The 23,908-nt window shown below is 33.7% G+C and overlaps 1 protein-coding gene across 4 annotated transcripts in view; it reads left to right on the forward strand.

The window, feature by feature from the left end:
* Positions 1–2,018: 2,018 nt before the first annotated feature.
* LOC123720704 (Ca(2+)/calmodulin-responsive adenylate cyclase) overlaps positions 2,019–23,908 on the forward strand; it is an 85,547-nt gene continuing 63,657 nt past the window's right edge. For all 4 annotated transcript variants that reach the window (XM_045677415.1, XM_045677416.1, XM_045677417.1 and 1 more), the window contains exons 1-3: positions 2,019–2,253; positions 15,962–16,226; positions 16,319–16,651. In XM_045677415.1, the coding sequence (XP_045533371.1) occupies positions 16,011–16,226; positions 16,319–16,651 (549 nt within the window). In that variant the 5' untranslated portion in view covers positions 2,019–2,253; positions 15,962–16,010. The remainder of the gene's footprint in view (positions 2,254–15,961; positions 16,227–16,318; positions 16,652–23,908) is intronic.

Below are 23,908 nucleotides of genomic sequence, written 5' to 3' on the forward strand. Positions count from 1 at the left end.
TTTTATCTTTAGTTCTTGGGTATAAATAAAAATAGCAGGGCGTCAGGTCAGAAGTGTATGGCGGATGACTCATTATGTTGACACCTGCAATAGTCAAATATTCATCAGCCATGCGAACGTGTTTCTGGTCGTCGGTTAAAGTATGGGGAATCCATCTGGTACAAAGCTTCCTGAGGCCAAATGTTCGTGTAATATTTTTCTAACTTGATTCATACCAGTACACAGCACTCATCATTGAGACGTCCACGCTTAAACTCGTTAAACCAATTGTAAATAGTGGAAAGAGATGGGACTTCATTAAGAAATGTTAATTGCATCTTTGTTGTTGAGTAAGCCCACAACGAAAGTCATAATAAACCATTGACCGAAAATTTTCTCGCGTTAGGTTCATTTTCACGTGTAACAAGAGTTTAGATTTGTCGCTAATTCACAAAAAGAAATGCAAATGAATGCAATATACTACATTAAGTCACCAAAGAGTTCTAAAATTGAAATTCAGAAAAAGTTTTCATTAGCATTATCAATCAATGTTTCTAACGGGCCCGTGCTAAACATTTTCATTGTTACCCTATTCATAGGTTCAGCAGGCAAGCACTTAATTTCAAGTGACTTGGTGTCACTTGAAATTAAGTGCTTACCGCCGCCCATGGCCACCCACAACGCAAGGAGGTTTGAAAGTACTTAGCCAGCCTTTAGGCTAGTGGTACGCTGATTCCATAAGCAGGCAAGAAGTGTCTTAAAAAGTAAAGCAAACTCTCTCACCTTTCCATCTTCCCTAGACAGTATAATATGAGATAAGGCGGCGATTAAATAGGCATCTCTGGACAGGCGTGCCCTCCAAGGCCACAATTAATATCAACTGGGATTGTGGCCAAACGTCTGTCCAGTTCTCTATTTTTATAGATATTTTTTATTCTTATAAAAGAAGTGCGCTGTTGAGTCAAGGTGGAACGGGTGGAATTTTTCAGACTTGACGTCCGACCACGATATTTAGCCGCAGGTGGAATTTCGAATAATTAACGAAACGCCTCGGTCTTAGAAACAAAAGTTTAATACGTTTGTCATCCAAGTAACTGGCACTAGGCCCGCTTGTTATAGCCTCCATTGAAGGCTTTCATCCCAGCTACTCATAAAACTTGTGCTGATGATTGACGATGGTGGAGGTATATATTTGTATGATTAGATTTTTATAGGACTCAAACCAAGCTTGAAAGTACGTTACTTATGAGAAGCTGACTAATATTTTTCCAGACATACAATGCTTTTCATATCTAGCCAGCTGAATAAACAGTCGGGCATAGACAAAGAGTTTTTTTATAAAACGACATCGCGTATCTAGTGATTAGACCGTACATTGCACCAAGTCTAGTTTTTTTAAATCATGATCTGTGCTTTTGCTCAAGTATTAAAAACATACATAATGCCAGCCCCAATAAAAATTAAGCAATTTTATTATTAATATATAATATCTTATATAATAAAATAAATTTGAATAATATTAGTTAATTGCTACGCCAAATTAATATCTGTTCTTAAACGTAAATCTCCCGTCGTTATGTGATCTCGCGATTAAAGGCAAAACGACCTCAAACCGCGCTGGCTGCTATTTAAATATTATTTAAACGTTATTATTTTTACAATTGTAATAGTTTTAGTCGTATTCAGGAGTTTAATTAATTTTTGGTCTCACATGTTACTTCATTTATAAACCCAGCAAATTAAAATTGCACGTATGGTTCTTCCACGGTAAAATAAAAAATACTGTACCGAGTCATTATTCCATTAATTACTGTATATTAAATTGTGCAGAGAGCCTACTTGACACTCGTTCATTCATTTCGATGTTTCAATATAACATGACTTTTTGAAAAGGCATAATCCAAATAAATTACGGATGCGGTTTAAACGGGCGAGATAACGTTAGTAGGCGTACATCATAAATCTGTCGCATAATGTATAACCCAACCTACGCAAACGTCGCGTCGCGCGCGCCCTCACTCGGCCAGTCATCGAGCGACGGTCCCTTGGAATGTTGCTATCGGTCTTCGCGAAATATACACATTGTTTATGTGACATGCGCGCATAATTTAACTAATCTAATAAGAATCAGATTAAAGTGTTTGGTATAGTGACAGTGAAGTGCAATTTTGTATATTAAGCTCCTCTGAGGTTGTGTCGTGTTTGTATTCCATTGAAAGCGCGGTGCTCGCTCGTCCGGTGTACGGGACGTCGCCCCCAGAGTTTTACTAAGAGGTAAGGGAAGGAAGGTGCATATAGAATTAAAAAAATGTTTTCTGTTTATCATCCAACATTAACCTCATTAACACAAATAAGAAGTATAAGTTATCAAACTTTAATACATATTTTATTAGCTACTAAACGAGCAACTTCTATTTCTTGTGTTAACCATAAATCATAATGCATACGACATACCGACCGATATTCACATTATAAATTTGAAGACTGAATACAAAATATGTGTTTTTATAAATAATATTCCAAGGCTCATTTGAATTAGTATATATGTTTCGTAAGATTTTGTAATCTAATTTTTAAAAATCGGATTAGTTTCACTAATGTTAAATTACCTTTTATTGTCTTCGGGTAGGTAAGTACTACACATTTAAATAATGCTGCTGAAACGTTAAACCCAAATTTATTATATTATTTACATAACTCGACAGCTTTTGCTGGTTATTATTGTTGAAAAGCACTTGAAATGTCGAGCTATGTAAATCATGAAATAATCGAATATTATTACATGATTACTGATACTACCTTAAAAAGTATTATTATGATATTTCCTGTTTACCGAAGCACGCGGTTGTAGACGGTAGCTTATCTCAGCTTTTAATTACTTAGACCTTACACTCCTACAAAAATATACTTATTCAAAATGAGTGGATGCTCATTATTTATTCACGGTAGTAATTCAAACATCCATAAAATGTTAATTTCTGATTGTTTTCTTATGTGTAATGAACTTAGTCGGCGGAAATCTTGCCTTGAAAATACAATATATTACCCACATTCGTATATTTAGCCACAGTATTTAGTAACGGCTTGCCTTCAACGTCTTTGTTCTTTTAAGAATAACTATAACTTGTATAAGATATTACAATTTGAATAATCTAGCTAGAATAAATAAGCCACTGTTTACATATGTACTTAAGTATATGCAACTTATATCTTTACTCGAAAGGATTATTGTAGGTTTATATACATTACTTTTTAAACCATTGTTTGAGTCTTAAGTTAGATAACTGTAGCTTAAACTAAAAATCTTAAAAACCAAAGATGATGCGTTCTGATATAAAAAGCGGTAATTGTAAAACATCGAATTAAATACACCTATTGCGGCTTTGCTTGATTTTTATAATAAACATGTGTTGTGACATAGCAATCTAATGGTCATATAAATTGTTATTTTTATTCGTAAGTTTTTTTGGTACAAATACACACTCCTCCCTGTATTTGTAATATTAGTACTGCTCAGTGGAGTGCGAAAAATACGCCAGTTCAAATTCCAGCCATCCGAGATGTTCACTTGATCAGCAACCCACATAGGATTGCCAACATGTGTCTAGCAATCTATAAGCAATAATGATAATTCAATAATTTTCTGGTCGGCTTGCGATGCTGATGTACGGAAGCCAGTAATTGATCGGATGATTCCCGAATTGTTAGAAGTCGTTGTTTGCATCGTTTCGATTTTATATATAACGGCATTTATCTATTTGCCTAAAAGTGCATTATTCGGAAGATTTTAATGAAACTATGTAATAAAGTAATTATAATTTTTTTACCCACTTGAATGTAATTAAATTTTATGAATCTAGTTTTGCGATTTGTGTTTGTGAAATAAAAAAAAAACCGCCCATTGTCTACAATGGCAGTTATATTGCATAAGGTTTGTTGAGTTCAGGAAGTGTTCCGGACTTCTGCACTCAGACTTCTGATGCAGCTTTGCAGTAAAAAAAATATTTCGTATTAATACACCACTTATGATGATGAAAAAACTACAACCTAAGAAATATTATGACGATAGGGCGTGAGGAAATAAGAATTAATAATTGATGTGAGTCACGTCAGATTACAATAATTTCAATTACAAAACCTGACATTTTAATTAAGCAATTTATTACAAAAGTTATATCAAGAGTTATTAACTAATTAATTAAGGCTCTCGTGAAGTAGGAGCTCGGTAATAAGATATAAAAAGCGTAATTATTCTCGCTCGCTTAGCTAGAATTCGACTATTTCTCGTAATACTCTTTCATACGTAAGTAAAAAGAGCTTATATGTTTTTGCTTCAACAAATTCCCTTCTCAAAATTTTAATTGCTTACAAGAAAAGGCTAGTTAGCTTTTTTTAAAACTATAAACGCTAGCGGTATCCTTTGACATGAAACAAAACAATGCATGGTAGGTAGGGCTTCATTCCCATGCTTAGTGTGGTTTACAAGAAATTCCAAACACTCAATCCTGTTATTTATATTCTGTTTTTTTCTGACTGTGCTGTTCTACAACCTGCTGTCCCCATCCCCTATTCAACACAAATAATATTTATATAAATAATTTAATGATTCACTCAAGAAACTCAAATTATAAGTTTTAGGAGGAAATCGTTAGTAAAAACACTAAATCAATTTGAAAGAAAACAATTTTTTAACCGGATTAAAGCTATTCGTATTATTATAAACTTATAATTATTATTTTTTACATCATTTTAAATTTAAATCAGCTGGTCACGGTGACCACGCACGCTGTAAAAAATTGTGTTTAAAAATTTATGTGTTGGAAAAATTTAAATTAAAAAGTGCAAAAGCTATTTTAACCAAAGACAGTAAGTAAGTAAATTTTCTAAACATGGTGAAGTGAAATTGAAATTCCAAATAATTTTGATAAATTTTTGAATAGCAATAGTATTTCCCCCCGAAGGGATATGGGCTCCACGTTAGGAAACACTCATCTAGAGCATCGTGAGGAAACCGGCTCATCCTCCAGAATTCGGTATTCCATAGACATGTGCAGAAAATAGCACTGTATAGTTTTGTTAGTGAAGTCACAAAATGGATATTTGGGTAGCAGTGGGAGAAACCTTAAATCGACTAAACAGTTATTAGGTCATACCATACACGCTTCGCCGACTGTCTGCATGATGTCATATTGTCTATATATACGCAAATATTCATGTTTGAGGACGTTGTTTAGTAGTAATTAAATAGTGTCCAAAATAAGTGTTTTTCTAGTGAATTACTTAAACTTTATACTGAAATTTCTATTTAAGGATCGTTTAATTTGTATGTGTGTTTACAGTGGTAATTATTACGAGTATTTGGTAAACGCAAAAATTATAATAACCTGAAAAAATCCGATTGAGAGTAAAATCCATTTAAACGCTAACGCAAAGTAGTAATTTAATTTTATAAGCTTAATTGTTCTGTATTAAATATGTTGAGATTTAGGATTTACATGCAGGAATACAATCCTTAGGGTCGATGTTTGAACCATTTTGTTAGCTTCCCAATAGTCTGTCTGTCCCTGTGGGGCCGCTCTTTAGCACAAGTTTAAGAATACATCAGCGTTACATATGTTCTGTGTCCTTACCACAGACGAATAACTCGTTAAATATAAACGTCTAATAAAAGGAGTGAAGAACCGTAAATGTATTCTTTATTCCCTTAATAAAATGTTCTGAAAGGTGCTCACGATCGCGTATTTAATTGGCCCTTTTGAAGTTCAGACTTCCGGTGTCTCCCGCAAAGCCTTATGTAAATTCAGAAACGTTTCAGGGCGCTCTTCCGAGCCTTCCCACTTTCAGGTATTCTCCGCTGTTATTTGAACGGTGCAGTTTTGATTAAAACTGCACTATTGCACTAAAGCGAGTTCTTAGTAATGTATGTATCCTTTGTGTTTTAATACATACCGGAATGCCGGAATACACGTACAAATGATAAAACATATGGAAGTCTTTTAACAAAATCATTCGGAGGATCGTGAATAATTGCTTTTGCTATTTGTAAGGGTATTTTAAAATGAATAAGGCGTTTGAGCGTTAATTCTGACATCAAAATGATGTCAATTTATGATTATGGTATAAAAATGGATTTAGAGGAGCCGTCCGTGAATGTTACTATGAAATTATTGTATTGTCTTTGGTTAACATAGCTTTTGCACATTGAAAGAAGACAATTTTTTTTACCGGATTTAAGCTATTTGTATTATTATAAACTTATAATTATTTTACATAATTTTAAATTTTTCCGACGTTTCGCGTGCTTTAGTCGACCAGCGTGCGTGGTCACGGTGACTGAAGACAAAAGGTGTTGAATGTCAAAAGTATCACAGCTGTAGAGAAAGTTGTGTTATCTGTATTTATTTTCCCGGAGTTGATATCGTCTAAAAGATGACGGATCATGGATCAGAATCATTTCTGCAAAAATTAGCCGATACCACAGCACGCGAAACGTCGGCAAATTTAAATTAAAAATTATGTAAAATAATAAGTTTATAAAAATACAAATAGCTTTAATCCGGTTAAAAAAAATTGTTTTCTTTCAATATGAAATCATTTTAATGAATTTAATAGACATTTGTTTCTGGTCAGATTTTAAGTTTTCTTTGATCTCAAGTAAGTACTTTTAGTTATTGCTACTAAATGTTTATCGGTTTATGATAATAGTTACCGTTAAAATTGAAGACATACTTGTATATCCAAGCACGCAAGCAGATTTATATTTCCAAAGACTAATGTTCACTCCAAAGATGTTATCGTACCACGAATATTGCCAAGGGTCATACTATTTCGATACGAAATATTCACTGAAAATGTTTTCAATTTCCTCTGATGTACAAAGATAATTTGATGCACCTGTGTTTATATCGCTTTGTTTTCGTGTGGTTTATTACTTACGAATGCATAGCTTGCTGTGAACAACTCGTATAAGATAATGGCGGTGGTTATTTCAGATCATTCAACAATGTTCTTTGTACTGACCGCCCTTATGATAACTTAAGTAACGTATCTAAAAGTTGTGTAACTTTGACAAAACATAATATGTATTGACTGTGTACTTCATGTGTCCGCCACATAGGATCTACCTACAAACCTTCTGATAAGGGATATGATTCGGTGTATAACTTTAGTTTACGAATTACATAGGTTAACCGACCATTATTGTTCTTGAGTGAACGGACAAAAGTTCTATTATTTGTTAGTGCCTCTCGTCGATAATTTTTATTATGTAATTTTGTTTTGCCTTATAAAACTATTTGTTTTGATTTTTAGTTTAGTATGTGAATTTTCTATTGGTATGCCTTCTTTCTTGTCAATTTAGGTTAACCTGTTTGGACAGGATCATGTTTTTTTATATAAATAATTTAGAAATTAATGTATAACATAATATTTCTCACACTGGAAATCCTGTTATAATATACGCGATTATTATGTTAATAGCCTAGACATTTACATAACGATACCGTATGCCAATCTGTCTGTCTTATACGCGGTACTTCGAGAGAAAACGAACCAAGCTTAAAATCAATAAAATAGCAGATCATGATGCATCTTATATGATATATAGCTTTTATATGTTAAATGAAGATGTCTAGTTCGTGAAATTAGTGAAGCAGTAAGCCGAATATATCTTGCCAATCGCTCGCATCCACTTCCGAATTGAGCAATGGCCAAGCAATGACGGAATGGACACGGGAAGATTAAATGCTACACTCTACATTCATGTAAAAGCTATATTGCAGTTAATTATGTTAACCTACACAATCATATTAATAAAAAATTAAATTGTTACCTTTGGACCATTAATGGCATTTTCTCGCTGTATTGCGATACTCATTCGTTGAACGAAGAAAGCACCAGCTTTGAGTTGACCGGTACTATACCAGACGCCAACTTTTCAATATTTAATTAGCGCCTGTGCACTGGAATATTATTTCTTTCAGAAAAACTGTGTTCCTCTTAAAATATTTTATACAATACAATATTCTAAAATTCTTTTATCTCATTGAAATACGTATTAATCGTTCGTAATAATCGTATGAATAACATGAGCATACATCGTTCGTGTAGTTGAACAAATTGTATGTAAACTATACCTTCGTTATTAGAACCTAGCTGTGGGTAAACTGTAACTGTAGTAAGAGAAGTGCTGGACAGAAACTGGTGGAAACACATAATCCGCTCCAGATGTTTCCTTGCTGACCACGACGATCAGAGCTGGATAGACTGAAGAGATAGAGCACTCTGATGTGGCTGTATCAGCCGCAGTAATGCGTTTGTAGAGATGCTATATGGTAATCCATCTTCCTCATCAAATCAAAATACGTATATTTAGTTAAGATGCGTCTTAGCGCATGCTTATGAATATCAAAAACGTTTTCAAAATTCGCGAAAGAGAAAGACTACGTTATCCGTTCGCAAAACTACCTGAGATGAACGGGCAAAAAACTCAGCAAGTTTTACCCTCTACATTACAGTTATTCAAAGGAAAATGTCATTAACAACAACGTGATTAAACTAAAAAAAATATAAAAAATATTTTCTGTGATTTACCACATTCACTACACACACGTATTCACAGCATTTCAAAGATAACAAAACAAATTATAACTATACAACTAGAACTATTGCCACGCGTTTTTGTCTTCTAGGTAGTCATTAACTGTGTAACCTTTACACATTAATGTTTTTTTAATGTGTTTTGGAATAAATGGACAATGAAAGAAAACAATTTATTCAACCGGATTAAAGCTATTTGTATTATTGTAAACTTATAATTATTTTACATAATTTTAAATTTTAACTTTTCCGACGTTTCGCGTGCTAACCAAAGGAAATACTATAAATGGACAACCCAATCTCAATTAGGTCTAGTGTTTCATGTATGTTCACCCAAAGCTCAAATCATATTAGGTTATACGATAACTTATAAAACCTATTCTAAAGTATTTATTAAAGTATAATTAATAAATATTGTCGTCGACGCTATGAATGCTCTTGTGCCTGTGATTACAAATAAAAGAAAAAGTCATTTTTAATTAGGTTTGATTGAAAGCCTGCACTGAAAATGGGTCACTTGCGACGTACTTTGTTAACATTTTTATTTCTAATAGATCTATTTTTCTGTTATATTAACGGTAAAAATGATTATATCTCTTATTAATTTTCAATGCTGGGTGTACAAGTAAGGATCTAATAATTGATTGTAAGGTCTGGTATTTTTTGTCAATACATATTGCAATAGGGGTGACCTGTAATGGCATGTTTATTGTTCACATATAATAAATAATAAAGCAATCCTAATACGTCTAGCAATTTTTTTTATTAACTCAGTTAAGAACTAAATAGAAAAAAAATTATATACTTACTTAAATGAAATCTCAATTTTTTTATTATATAAAAAGATTTATTTTTTATCTTCTCCGGTTATGTCAGTCCATACGTCCGCACCTGCTCGAGATGAACATTACGCATAAAATCTATGATTAGCAATTCTGTAATGTTCGTTAGAATTAAAGATGAATTTTCTATAAATTTAAAACACCAGTGACCGCCACTAGGTCTTGACCTCAGATTTCTGTATCTGTTCCGAGATTTTAGGTGTAAGCCTTCTCTACCTGACACACGCCATCGATTATTTAGGTCTAAGGCATGGCGGGTTCTCTACGATGTTATCCATCACTGTACAAGCAAGCAAACTCTGTTAGTGCACTGCCAGTTTCGAACCTACGACCTCAGGAATGAGAGTCGCATGCACACTTCTCTTCTCTTCTATACATTAAACATATTGAATAAAAAAGATGATTACCCATATTCACAGACATTTCCCACGTGAAATACGCTTATTTGCTAATTGACTACAAAAAGTCCTATATGAATTTTCAAGCAGCAATGTCGTAAATAGTACGGCTATTCATATTTCGAGGTGACAGTCTATTTTCGTTTATTCTGGATGACGGATCGGTGCGGGAGAGGCGTCTTTTTCGATGTTATTTTGGTATAAACAGACAAATAAAAAAAAGATTTCTGATGACTGATACTGGTCCACCCTTGTTCAGTATACATGGCGGAGATTGAGTTATGAAGCCAGGAGATCATTATTATCCATACCTGATACCATAATACCAGTGCGAAGCGATTTTTTAAATTGATTTATCGCAAGGTGTAAGCCTGTGTCCGCTATTACTTACATATTAACTTTATGTACGTAAGATATACCGATGCTTGTATTATACGTGATTGATATGTAATGTTTGTCTCCTATCATTTATAAATACAATTAGTATTTATAACGGCCAATAATAATAAATAATGATCTTGTTCACGGCACTACATCTTGTTGGGCGACGTTTGGAATCAATCCATTAACAAAGTTGACATTTCAATTGAAGCTCTTATCTAAAATGAAAGTATGATATCATACTTCTATGAAACAGTTAACTGTAATTAGCACAATGCATGACTAAACTTCTGTAAGTGCGATACTGTTTTTTTATGAATACTATTAGTAGTACATATACAATCAGATATTATATATACTATTAAGGAGGCCGCGCGTCCGTGGCGCTTACAAGTGATCTCTGCCAGGCAATCCTAGTAAGCAAAAATAAATCATTATGAGTCAGTGGCGCGACAGCCATATGGGTCTTGGCATGGCATCCGTTTCTTTATTTCCAGCCTTCTGTTTAACACATGCCATCGGTTTCCTTATAATGCTTTTCTTCATCATGAGCGTTAGAGTGTTCACATAGACAGAAAGTCTATTGGTACCGCTGGGGATCGAACCTCTTATTAATTTTTAATCATCTTTGTTATTACTTAAAATTTACTAATAAATATAATGACACTATCTGATCAGCCTTGTTGTATGTACAAAGAAATATAAACGATTTTAGAACAAATGGTGACTTTCACCAGTATAATACTTGAAACAGAACTAATTTAAGCGTGCCTACGACCCATCAGGCTCCAGAAGATAAACCACTCCTCATATGGAAATTGTATTCCTTTTTACAACAAACTCCCAAGCGACATTAGAGAATTATCACTAAAAAAGCCCTCGTTAAACGTAAATTAATCAATAAAGCTTTTTAGACATTTGACAATCATTTGAATGATATTAATCCTTGGGATTGATTTACAAACTGGTTGTATGACTCAAAACTTAGCGATTAAGAAGAGAGGCGGAAAGTTCCTTGCCAGTTCTTCTTGCTCGCTCTACTCTCTTGACTTGAGAACTGGTAGTAAATGTAGATAAAATTAACTTCTTATCTGTTGATGTCCATAAGTGTAATTGTTTACCTATATGAATAATGTTATTTTGAGTTTGCCTTATAATATATAGGTTGAAAAATAAATAAATACTTTTTATTTGATTTTTATATCAATTAGTTAATATCTTGACACACAGTTAATATCTTGACTCACAGTTTTACTTATATTAAAGTACACTCTTTGAATTTCGCACCTGTATAGGACAATAAATGACAAGTGTGAAAGTCTAGACTTGAACGATTGAAGAAGATGTAAAGACTATGGTTAAGATGTGTTTATGACTAATAAAGACTTTTAAAAGATCTTGTGGGCTAATAGGCTAATATAGTATGGGATCTGGTGTATTCCATAACGTTATAGCGGAAATCCTAAAGTCACAGGTGAGGGGTTTGGCCAGTATAGTAAGTTGGCATATTATACAATGATTATGTTTACTGCAAATATCTGATTTAGGTTATAAATAACTAGTTTGTGCAAAATGCTGTTTCTCGAACAAAATCGCCAAAATGGGATTTTAACGCCGGAAAGCTTTTTTGTTATTATGTAGATACTATTTTACAAGTAAACCGTCTTGATTAATTATTGAAAGCGCTTCTTTAAATGCGTTTTCAAGCTTAAAAGATTTGACTGGGCAAATTTTCAGACATCGAGCAACTTGTTCGAGTTGGAGATTGAAAAACTTTTCAAACAAATGGAAAATGTGCCAGAGTTCATCTAAACATTATTTATTCAAATAATTATTACGCTTTTTAACCTGTAAATAAATAAATAAATAGACCTTTTTAGGTCTTGGCCTCAGATTTCTGTAACAGCCTTATGTGCCTGACACACGCCGTCGACGCGTCTTTTTGTTGGTTCCCTCGTGATTTTTACCTTTACCGTTCAAGCGAATTAAAATGCGCACATACAATGGAACTATTGGCGCACAGCTGGGGATTGAACCTACGAACTCAGGCATGACATTCGCACGCTGAAGCCAGTAGGCCAACTCTGCTCTCAAATTAAGCTATTGGTTAGGTATATACCTAAAGTTCCTCTGATGTCCTCAGATAAAAATCTCAAATTAAGTTTATGAAATAGTAGACTTTTTGAAACTTTAAAGCTCGACTTTTTTATATCAAATCGCAATAAATATTTTATATAGTTTTATTTGTAGTTTACAATTATAAATATTCTTCATGCCTTAAAACTAGTGATTTGAGATATAAAAGCGCTCAGACTGCAACGCCGACATCGTTCCCCGCGAATGTACGAATCGTTTCGCCCATCACGATACTTCCTAAGGTCAACGACCCGGCGACCGTGAGCCCCTCGCCCCTCTAACCCTTAGATGGGCCATTATAGCTCAAATATACGATATGTTCCAGATTTTGATCCTATCACGATCAACCCGGAAATGTTTACAGTAGACCGTTACAATCAGTTTCTTTAAGACTTATGAGCAAACGAAATGTGTGACAATACTGATTGTAATTACATATTTATGAATTGTTCGAAAATTATTATTTTTTATAAATCTGTTAGTCACATTGAATTTCCTTTTTATTCCTCTGCTAGTTGAATTTAATAACATTTTTGCCAATTTTATTCATTATTTACGCCCTCAATTTTTATAATTTCTTAGTGTTTTAATTTAGTGAGTGTTTGTGCGCGTTATGAACTATTTCAAGGCGAGGTATTAATTACTATATTATCAGTCTGACCTCTCTCGTTATTAGCTTAATATTTTGATCCTTATCCTTACGACTGACAATTCCGTGCCTTCATGTTAAGGATATATGGTTGGTCCTTTCACTCAACTACCATAGATAATACATGTTCCAGCTCCAGTGGAATTAAATTAATCGGCTTATATTAAGACGTGCAAACATACTTGCATATAAGCGTGTGTTATTGTTTTCAAACAGCGCGCCTAGTAGGCCTACGCGGTCTAGTAGAATAAAATCGAAGAGAATATACACCTAACATTATTTTATTTTTAATTAATATTATGCATTTAAGTATAATAACAAATATACTTTATTTACCTCACGTGTTTTGTCATTTTATTAAATGGTAACAATAATTTAATTCAATAAAAAGATGTTTCTGCTAAAAATGATAGAATTAACCATATAAGGAGTAGAAAAGGGATTAAACTTACCTATCTTCATCATCAGCGAAATAACAAAGTCGCGGAAAAACGGAAACCATTTGAAAAAGAACTGCTGCTTTATCAGGTCACAAATCGAAGCGAACTCACCGTATTCTCCAGATTAGATCACAGCTAAAGACACTCGTACTGTACAAATGGTATCAAACAAGTTATGACCGCTACAGGTAATCGTTGTATCGCTCTCGAAGGCAAAATAAATTATCAATTCAAATTCTATAAAAAAAAAAACTATTTTAGTCTACGAAGTATTTTGACAACCGATTAGTACGGCTGCGGGACGCGCCACTAAACTCTGTGGTCGTGCATGCGGACCCCGGCTATCGATGGTATTATTTATGCTATGTTAGGTATAGAAGGCTGATACATATCTGTAAAGAATATTAGGAAAACAGTTAGTTATTTGTTATTATGTTCAAAGTAATCTGTACATAGAAATGTTCCACAAAAATGTTTTCGTTTAGCGTTCATTTCAATAAAGATAAAGTTATCTTTCTTTAACGGCCCCCTGTGTTATCTCTAATTCAGTTATGTTTGATTTTATTGCCTCTCGCATTGTTACAAATAAATTATACCAAGCATCGATTAATGATGTTTAGGAGAGCGTTATTGATTGCTTCTTTAGATATTTTTTACGAAGATTGATATTGTTTATTTAAAATACCTTTGAAATTGAAGCGACTCCAAAATACGTCTAAATAATTATACAAAGACATTTTAATATATTAAACGATGATGAATTTGTTTATGAAGACCATATTAAGCTATTTTCCGAAGTCGGTACCGATACCATCGATTTTGTAAGAATTGTGTTTTGAATGGTCATTTATTATTATTATTATGTAGATATTTTGAAGATTTTAGTCATTATATTATATTAATTTTTAGTTCTGACTGCTGAACTATTCTTGAACATACACAAATGTCCACGTAGAATGGTTTTTTGCTGTTTTGTTTGGTTAAATACACGCAAAATTATATATATATATATATATATATATATATATATATATATATTAACTTTATTACTACAATCAAAACCGTTTACGACGATATTGTTTAGATCATACCAGTTATATTGACCATAATCAAAAGTCCCGGCTGAATTCTATGTACATACTTAATACCAACGTCATCGGCTGTTACAACTATCGGTTTTTACGACCAAATATGAGTAGTCCCTTCGATGTCGTTACAACAGATTTTGACTTTAGTATCTTTAACCATAAATTAAAGTGTTCACTGCATTAAAAACGCTTTAAAGCAGATGAAGATGCTGTGTGAATAATATTAATAAACTTTAAATTTATTTACGCATATTAAACTAACACTTGTTTAATCAAAGTAAACACAACACGTAATTTTAGAGCAAAAGATTTGGTCGAACAACTAGTGTTGTATTTTTAAATAAACAGTTTACCAAAACGAGATTTCATTGTTTTTTCGAGTTATCCCTCTGTTGTCCTTAACTTTATAGCCGGCCACAATAATCATAATATTGAATGTTTATTCTCCTTTTAACATAATATTGTTGAAACTGAGGCGCCGAGACCTGAATCGAAAAGCTCCGCAGCACGGTTGTTAATTTTCTATCGTATTAATGAATTGTTGAAAGCAATAAATATTTGGTTAAGGCTTTTTCGCACTATTATGTGAATTGACCTACATTATAAATCGAAATTATATTCAAAACTGAATTCTTAATAATGTATGTGGGCAGTTTCGAATTGAGTTAAATTTTAATAGCTATAAATACATTTTCATCGTTCCAATTTCTTTGCTGCTGCCAAAAACATATTATAAGTTGAATGGAAATATATGTAGATTCGTTTACGTGTACGTGTTGGCTTCTGCGTGCGACTCTCATCCCTCAGGTTGTAGGTTCAATCCCGGCTGTGCACACTTAAGTACATTGTTTATTTCCATTTTTCGTCATCGTTTCTTGAAGTATGGCGAATATAAAAAAAATATATGGTGGAGTTGAGTAGTTTATGTATCCATTTTGAAAGATACATGATTTAAATAACTTTGCTCGATAGAAAAAAATCCAAACATAGCCAATTTTTGACAATTTGAATTCATTTTATGACGAAAATATATATAGAACATGATTTTGAAAAGTCAAGTAATCCATTTCAGAAAAAAATTGATAAAATAACATTAATTTAATGTTTTACATAACTAATTGTTATTACGGGCCATCGTGCCCAAGCGCTCCAGTTCTCCATTGCGTTCCGCAGTCCACCCCGAAACACTGACACAGCAATCGTGCTGGGATAGGGCCTTAACATTTGCTCGTACGGTGAAATAAAAAAATTGAGGCTTTCATTAGTCACAAACAGTCGAAGCCATGTGTCAGGCACAGAAGGCTCACCTACTTGCCCATTAGATCGACAAATAATCATGAAACAAATACAGAAATCCGAGGCCCAGACCTAAAAATGTTGTAGCGCCACTAATAAAAAATTACACCTATAATGTTTTTATTTACTTCTAACTGTAAATATTCTTTCGTAGGATGAAGCGTCGGACGTGCGTAGTGGGCGCGCGGGCGAGGTGAGGCAATATGGATCATGCGGTGAAGGCAATGTCGGCGCGCGGGCCGCTGGCTCGACTGCTCGCGCGCCGACGCTTCGAGTCCGCTGAGTTGGAAGAGCTGTATGCCCGTTACGCCTGCAAGCTGCAGCGCACCTCGGTCGGCTCCGCGTTAGCGTTGTGGGCGGCTCTTGCCGCTGCTCTGGCTGCCGTCGATGCCACTAAAGGATGGCGAAGAGCTCCTCAGGTAACGATGATTATATTGTATTATCAATATAGTTGCGATGCACTATTTATATTTCTAATAGAACTGGTGTTTAAATGGAATTTTATTTTTAGGTGGGCGTGTTAAGTGCCCACGCTGTGCTCTGCGGCGGCCTTGCGTGGTGGTGTGGCCGTGCCGGTGGCGTGACGCCCGAGCGGCGTCTGCCTCGTGCTTGCTGGCTCGCTTTAGCCGGTGGTGGAGTAGCTCTAGCTGCTACGCTACCAGCTTGGAGCCCCGGTGCAGCTGTCGAAGGGGCTGCTCACGTGATTTGGGCCGTATTTGCTGCGTACGCCCTTCTACCCGTTGGCGCTCCAGTTGCAGCAGCTTTTGGCATTCTTCTTCCCATCGTGCACACCATAGCAGCAGCTCTGGTCGCCTCCCGCTTCCCGTATAATGTTTGGCAACAGGTTTGTGTTATTTTATACTTCCAAAAATCGTTTCGTAACGTGCCCGGAGCATCAAAGTAATGGAATACTTAATGGAAAAAGGGATATTTTATTCATGTCCATTATTGTCGGAGATACATTTGATTGTTTTTCTGCATAAAATATTACTGATGGTTCTGTGTGCTGCCGTTTTAAGAATACCCACTACAAAAAAGGCAATTGCATACAGCCGTAATTAAAAGATAACATACCCTCATTTCTACCGTAGGCGATTTACATATAAATATCAGCTAACAAGGTGACTCGTGTCTTTTATATATACATTTCTGAATTGAGAAACAATCTTTGCATAATACTAGATTATGTAACGCACGATTTCTTGTATAATTTTGAATGAAAAAAGGCAACTGTTGACGCGGAGCGCATTAAAAAGCCATAACTTTTAGGCGCACATAAATTCCAGACATATAAAGTTCGGATTGCTGGTGGAAACCGGGAACAATAAAACACGACCTCGGGATGTTCGGAGCGTTTGAACGCGTTCTGTTTATTCAGAAATCAAAGTGCGTTTTCAGGTTTCTCTTTTCATTTCTATATTTATGGCGGGCGGAAACCACACGGTACACTCATCCTGCGGTAGCAAAAAGAATGTTCTCGAGTGCTTAGAAATCCTGGCAAATAATAGATCGTGCGCAAAACTTGTTTGCGGCGGTGTTTTGCCTTGTTTTGTGTATGACTCGCAATTGTATAAAGTTTATGCTTTTGCTAATAATTATAAAAGTGTATGTAAAGATAGGTTACTTTTAAAATTTAATTATATATATTATTTATTAAAGAACTATTATATGGTAGCTAATACAGATGCTGGTCCACTAGGGACATATCTGTATAGTGGATAAGCAGATACTATTTCGTGGTTCATATATTCTATACTGACCAATGTGTAAAACAATTACGACTAAAATGTAAAATTAAGACTTTAAATCTAAACAATATTTATGTATGTATGATAAAGGAAACTCAAATGTGTTGCAAACAACGTTTACAATTTGTTATTTTATTTGAAAACAATCACTGTTATCCTGTTCTTTTATAATCGTCTTTAAAAAAAAGAATAAAAATTTAAATGACAAAACTACCATCTTTTCCACATACAAATAAATAAAACGTCAGCTAACGCAGATAATTAAAAATCTAAACAATATGATTTAATTATGTGTGTGACAAGTAATTATGTAATTTAAAGTCTTTGTACTTATTAGGGAATAATAAGATTTTTATATTAGGTAATTGAATGTCGATTTTCGTAATTCAATCATGAATTCATAACATGTTGTTTAATTTAATTCAAGCTTGCCTTAAAAGGAAGGTAGGTCATAATATGTTTAAATAATTATTCGTTTAGCCTCAGATAACTTTAATGCGATCGCTTAGGTTAATAAAACAACTTTCGAATGCAGTTAAATTTTTGAAAATATTATATTTTGCCGACGATTTTATTGACGATTATGTAAGAACTTTTTCATTCTCTGGTGGTAAAACTAGAAGCTTTTGTGTGACATATTTAATCAAAATGACTTCTAGACACGTTTAATATGTCGGTTAATTGTTAAAATTGCGTGTAATTTAAAAAAATAACAACATTTATACATCTGTGTGTTAGTAATTATTAAGCTCCTCAACGGATGGATTAATATACCATACCTATTTAGATTTTTTGTGTGTTCGAATTTTTAATAAATAAATATTATTAGTTATAAATTAAAGCATATATTAATTGTATTTTTACAAGACAGACGTTCAGTTAGGTCTGGCAAATAGTATAGCTCTTAGTATATTATAATAAATATTATTAACGGCTAAATACAATGTTATATCGAATATTTTTTTGTTTCAAGAACAAAAAAATGCTCGATTGGATGTCATGTGTACCTAATATAAAACTTCATCACTGTGGTTATACCCGCAATGTGCAGACAGACAAATTATCATTAATAATTTAGAAACAGTTATGATTGAAAGTGTAAATACATTGAAAAAAGTTAGAGGCATTCTTCCGGAAAGGATCTAAAAAGGATACTGTTACCTTGGTTGCGCATATGAAAGAAACACTTTTTTTAAATTACTATATATGTAAACTTATAGTACAAAAAATACCATAAAGAATTAGTTGGTTTGGTGCCTGAGGTACAGTAGAAATTTAAATTCCTTATAAACTAAAGTTACTATTATTACAAAAAAGTAATGCATTCAGTCGAATACTAGACCTCAAAGTTTTAAATCACTATCACTTCTCACCAATTTCAATAAACACATAGATAAACATCTCTATTTTCAAATGTTTAGTAAAACAGAGCTGAAGTGGATTTAGATGCTACATTAATACATGGTTTGAATTAAACCAAGTTGATTAACACTGGCCAGATGTTGGTGCACGTTCCAAATGCAATACACCATTTAATTCCCTTGCTAACGTTATAATTAATAAAGAACACTAGTGCTTGGGTACATTTAGCGTTTATACGCTCATTGGGTCGATTCTTGAAAGGCCGGACATTGTAAGTGTGTAAAGTCAAAAATCATTTATTCATATAAGTAACACAATGTACACTTATCAATGTCAAAAAAAAGAAATATACATTAAATGCTTCTAATTTTACATTTACTGCCAGTTCTCAAATCAAGGGCGTAGAACGGAAGAAAAGAACTGGCAATAAACTCTCCGCCACTCTTTTTAATCGCCAAGTTTTTTTTGTATTACACAACTTTTGTAAGGAGCTGCAACCATAACACCATGTTCTACATGACATCAGCAGGACGCATGGTGAAATAGGAGCACGCACTTACATTCTCGTAGGAACAACACACAAATACATAGGTGAAATAACTAAAATCACCGCATACACGAATTAAAGTACGACCAGTTACCACAAGTAGCACCGGTTCACGAGTATCACGCATGGCCAGCCATCGGCCCCTTCGCCATATTTTAAGGAGAGAGACAACCCGACGCATGGACGCCGCTTGTATCGCTTAATATCAGATGAGCCTGCGGCCCGTTTGCCTCTTTACTTACAAAAAAAAATCGGGATATTTTCACGTTGGTCTGGCTAGGGATAATTGCTATTCATCCATGTTTAGCTGGAAAACATCGTTATTTTAACGTTTTTTCCAAACGCCAATTATTTGAAACAAATAAACTGCTAAATTGATTACAATTATTTAGCTGAACAAATTGATAATGACCGATTGACTGTAAATTCTACAACACAAGTGAAACAAGACTGAGCTGTAGATATATGGAAAGATCATTATAAACTAAATATCATTTTCATAAATAATATTATTTATTATTAAATATGAATACATAATGACAGAGTGTCTTCCCTCAGTAGATACTGTAAGTAGTGTTATTGGACACTTTCTTATGTTAGATATCGTTTAGTAAATTAGGAAAGACTTACATTACTTATTAGTCTTTTATTAAGGCTGATAATGTTATTTTAAATGTTATTTATTGATAAAATGAATGTAATGAATAACAGTGGTTGCGACTGTTCCTTAGTGTTTATATTAACCTATCCATTTAATGCCAAATGTTTCTTTGAAAATTATGTGATTTAAGAAGATTATCGCATCTTCACTTTAACACAGTTTTTGTAACAAGAAAATAGGCAAGGCATTTAACCTATTTGTCAGTGGCTCCAGACTTCTGTTATTGTTTCTCTATAGGCATTGAGAGGCCGTACATAGATACAAGCCATAGATTTTCTGTCTTCTAGGTATCAATTAATTATCCAAATATCGTACAATGTTTAGCGTACTCGTTCAAATAGAAGGGGTAATTAGTAATTAAGATTTTCCAACTCGTGAAAACAATTAACTGCCGAGAACTTCTAAAGACAACAATACATACACATACTTGATTACTGCGTTAATGAAAACTCACTCAGATGAATATTTTATATATACGAACTTAATTTCGATATGTTTCACGAACATATTTACGTAATGACGTAGGTTTATTTATTTGCACTACAACCTTAAACATACATAATAGGTTACATAACTTATTAGGCAACGGGAGACCTTATCGCTAACAGCGATTTCTTCCAGACCCAAGTATGGAAAAATAAAAGAGACACCTAGTGAGGGTAAAGTACGTACGTAACATAAAATTACATGTAAACTAGAAATATACGAATTATATGTCATATTAATAACTATACTAATGAGATAATGAGTCATAGTTATAAATATTTATATGAATTACGAGACAGAAAAGCTAAAAGTAGTTTTTTTTTAATAAATTGATAGATTGAGCTCGTCAGATATCAAGAGTATCTACGTAAAGAGTATTTGATTGATAGGGCATTATTGGTTTACATTAAACAATGCAGAGCATTAAAATTTGCAAATGGTAATTACAAATTTCGGTTTAACTGCTATGTACCTATATTTGTATAGTATTCTATTTATAAAGACTTTCGGCATTCACAGATCTCTGGTTAAATTCCTGAGAATATAAGGTCGTATCGTGGTAAAATTTAAAATAAAATTGTTTAATTTAGTTAATACTATTTACACGTACGAATGTCAACTATTAATGCTTAACATTGAATGCTTCTAATTTTATATTTACTGCCAGTTCTCAAATCAAGGGCGGACGAGAAGAACTGGCAATAAACTCTCCGCCCCTCTTTTTAATAACGTTTTTGTTTTACAAAAGGAGTTGCAACCATTACACCATATTCCACATGACATCTTTAATTAATTAACTATATAATTAAAAACTTACATTCTCGTGGGCACGCAAGTACTTCTTAGTCAAAGACTCACGGTTATTCTATGTATGTGTATGGTAAAAGGTTTTAAAAGTACATAACTATTAACATATAAAGCGGTTTTATTTTAACATGATAATGAGAACGTAAAACAAATGGCCTGAAAATGAACGCGGTCGTGTTAAGTGCATACTAATTGAATGTGTTGAGAATAAAACCATTAAAATGTGGATCTATGAGGAGAATATGTTGGTACGTTTGGCCTATACCTTTAGCAAGCACAATAATATCGGAGAGTAAACATAATATATGAAAAAGTGAACGAAAAACGATCTAAGCAAAGATTTTAAGGCACTTTCTGCCGCGCACAACCACTGTGTGGAACCAACTGATAGGAGCTTTCTAGAGCGTGCCATTCCTTTAAAGGCAACACCCGCTAACACCCGGTGTTGTAAATGTCGGCGGTTATAATTTTTTCTCTAATGTTTGCTCTTGCATTCTGCGAATATTACATAAAGTATGTTTACAGTGTTGTCTTACTCGTTACTATACATATTCTATTCGTACGGTGCATACTTCTTTATCGGTATGTTTTTAAGCGTTGCTACGAGTATTTTTGGAAGTTTTTTTCTATTTTCTTTGTATTCAGTTACAGTTTACACTCTCTAGTGAGAATTCTATCAAAGTTGTTGTATTACAGTAACATAAAAATGAATGTGTGTGCGTTTTGTTTAATCACACAGAAATATAAATAACAGCAATTGTTATACAGGATTACTTTTATTTAGCTTTATTAAACCATAAAGCCTTCTTAGGATGCATTTAAGTTAACAGTTTTATAGTAATATTTAAAAAAAGACAAGTCTGTACTTATATCCACGCGTTAGAAGTTATCATTCTTTGACGTAACAAGATAAAAATCTTTTAATAATTTTCATTCTACGTTTGTAGAAAAAACTACACTAACAATAGAAAAAAGGTATTTAATACATTGAAAGTTTTATTATAACGCATTATCTAGTTAAATTAAAATTATTTCTACATAATTAAAGAAATTGACATTTTTTATGTGAGATTGTTGACTATGCTAACTTCAGGGTGTTGGCTTTTTGTGACGGTGTGCGCGCGCATCGTAAAAATTTACTCCCATAATTTTTCCCTAACGCGCCCAAAGAAGTATAACTTCAAAAATGTGTTTATTCATTATAAAATGTAATATTTTTTATTAACAATTGTTTTAACTATTCAACACGCGTAAGTGCCTGAGTGCATAAGCCCTTGTGAGTGATTGCGTGAGTGTGTGGGTGCATGTAAGTGAGTGAGTGAGTGTAATATATATATGTTAGGTCTCAAGAGCATCTATAACTCTGCGTAAGGTGTGTTCCTAAGCCAGTCCTTTAACAGATTTTTTAGATTGTGGACGGTGATCGATATTACGCAGCCAGCAGTCGTTTTAACCATGACGTTCCTTTATATACTAGACAGACGCTAAACATTATTATAAAATGAATATATTCCGTATCAGTAAATATTTTTTGAAGGCTTGACTTTTCCAAATAAACGTGACGCAATACTCGTTAGCTAATTGATGCTTATAGTACGGTCGTGAATAAAACTGACAATTATCGTTTTAATTAGATAAAAACTACTTACTGAATATGTTGAGTGTATTTGACAAAAAATAGGGATGGACGGTAATTATGTATAATCATTGTGCTGTTTTTTTTAAATTAACTATGTTTGTTTCATCAATATTTTAGGGTTTATGTAAAAAGTCCTTATAGAGTTAATTAAAAGTACACGCCCTCAAATAAGGTGTTTAATCTGTATAGAACAATGTATATATTAGGTCCTTACATATGAAATTGGCGTTTTGTATGGGAGGAACAAAAAGTCGAATATTTTTAAAATAATATATTTAATTAATCAAAGTATGAGCCATTGTTTTCTATGCACTTTTGCCATCTCATAGGTAGTTCATTGATCCCTTTACTAAAAAACCAGTCGGACGGGAATCAATAAAATCTGTGAAGGCGATTTGGACTGCCCCATCAGAGTTAAATTTTTTCCCTTGCAAGAAGTTGTCCAAATTTCGAAAAAAATGGTAATCTGTTGGAGCAAGGTCCGAAGAGTACAGAGGATGTCTTAGACATTCCAATTGAAGCTCTTCTAATTTGGTAGCCGTATGTTGTGCAGTGTGTGGTCTAGCGTTGTCGTGAAGTAGCAGCAGTGGCGTGGAGCGATTGACCAGCCTAGGTTGTTTAGCCGCTAGCTTTTTCATCATGGTTTTGAATTGCTGACAATAGACATAGAATCCTGGCCAGATTTGAGAAAACTGCAATGAACAATACCAGGTACTAGTCTTACTTTTTTGGGGTTAATTTTCGCTTGGGGCAGGATTTGGCTGGCTGGCCAGGATCCAACCATTGCGCTGAGCGCTTCCGATTATCGTAGAGAATCCATTTTTCATCATAGGTACATGATTCGGTTTAAA

Source organism: Pieris brassicae, chromosome 2 (genome assembly GCF_905147105.1).
Source record: "Pieris brassicae chromosome 2, ilPieBrab1.1, whole genome shotgun sequence".
Classification (NCBI taxonomy): Eukaryota; Metazoa; Arthropoda; class Insecta; order Lepidoptera; family Pieridae; genus Pieris; species Pieris brassicae.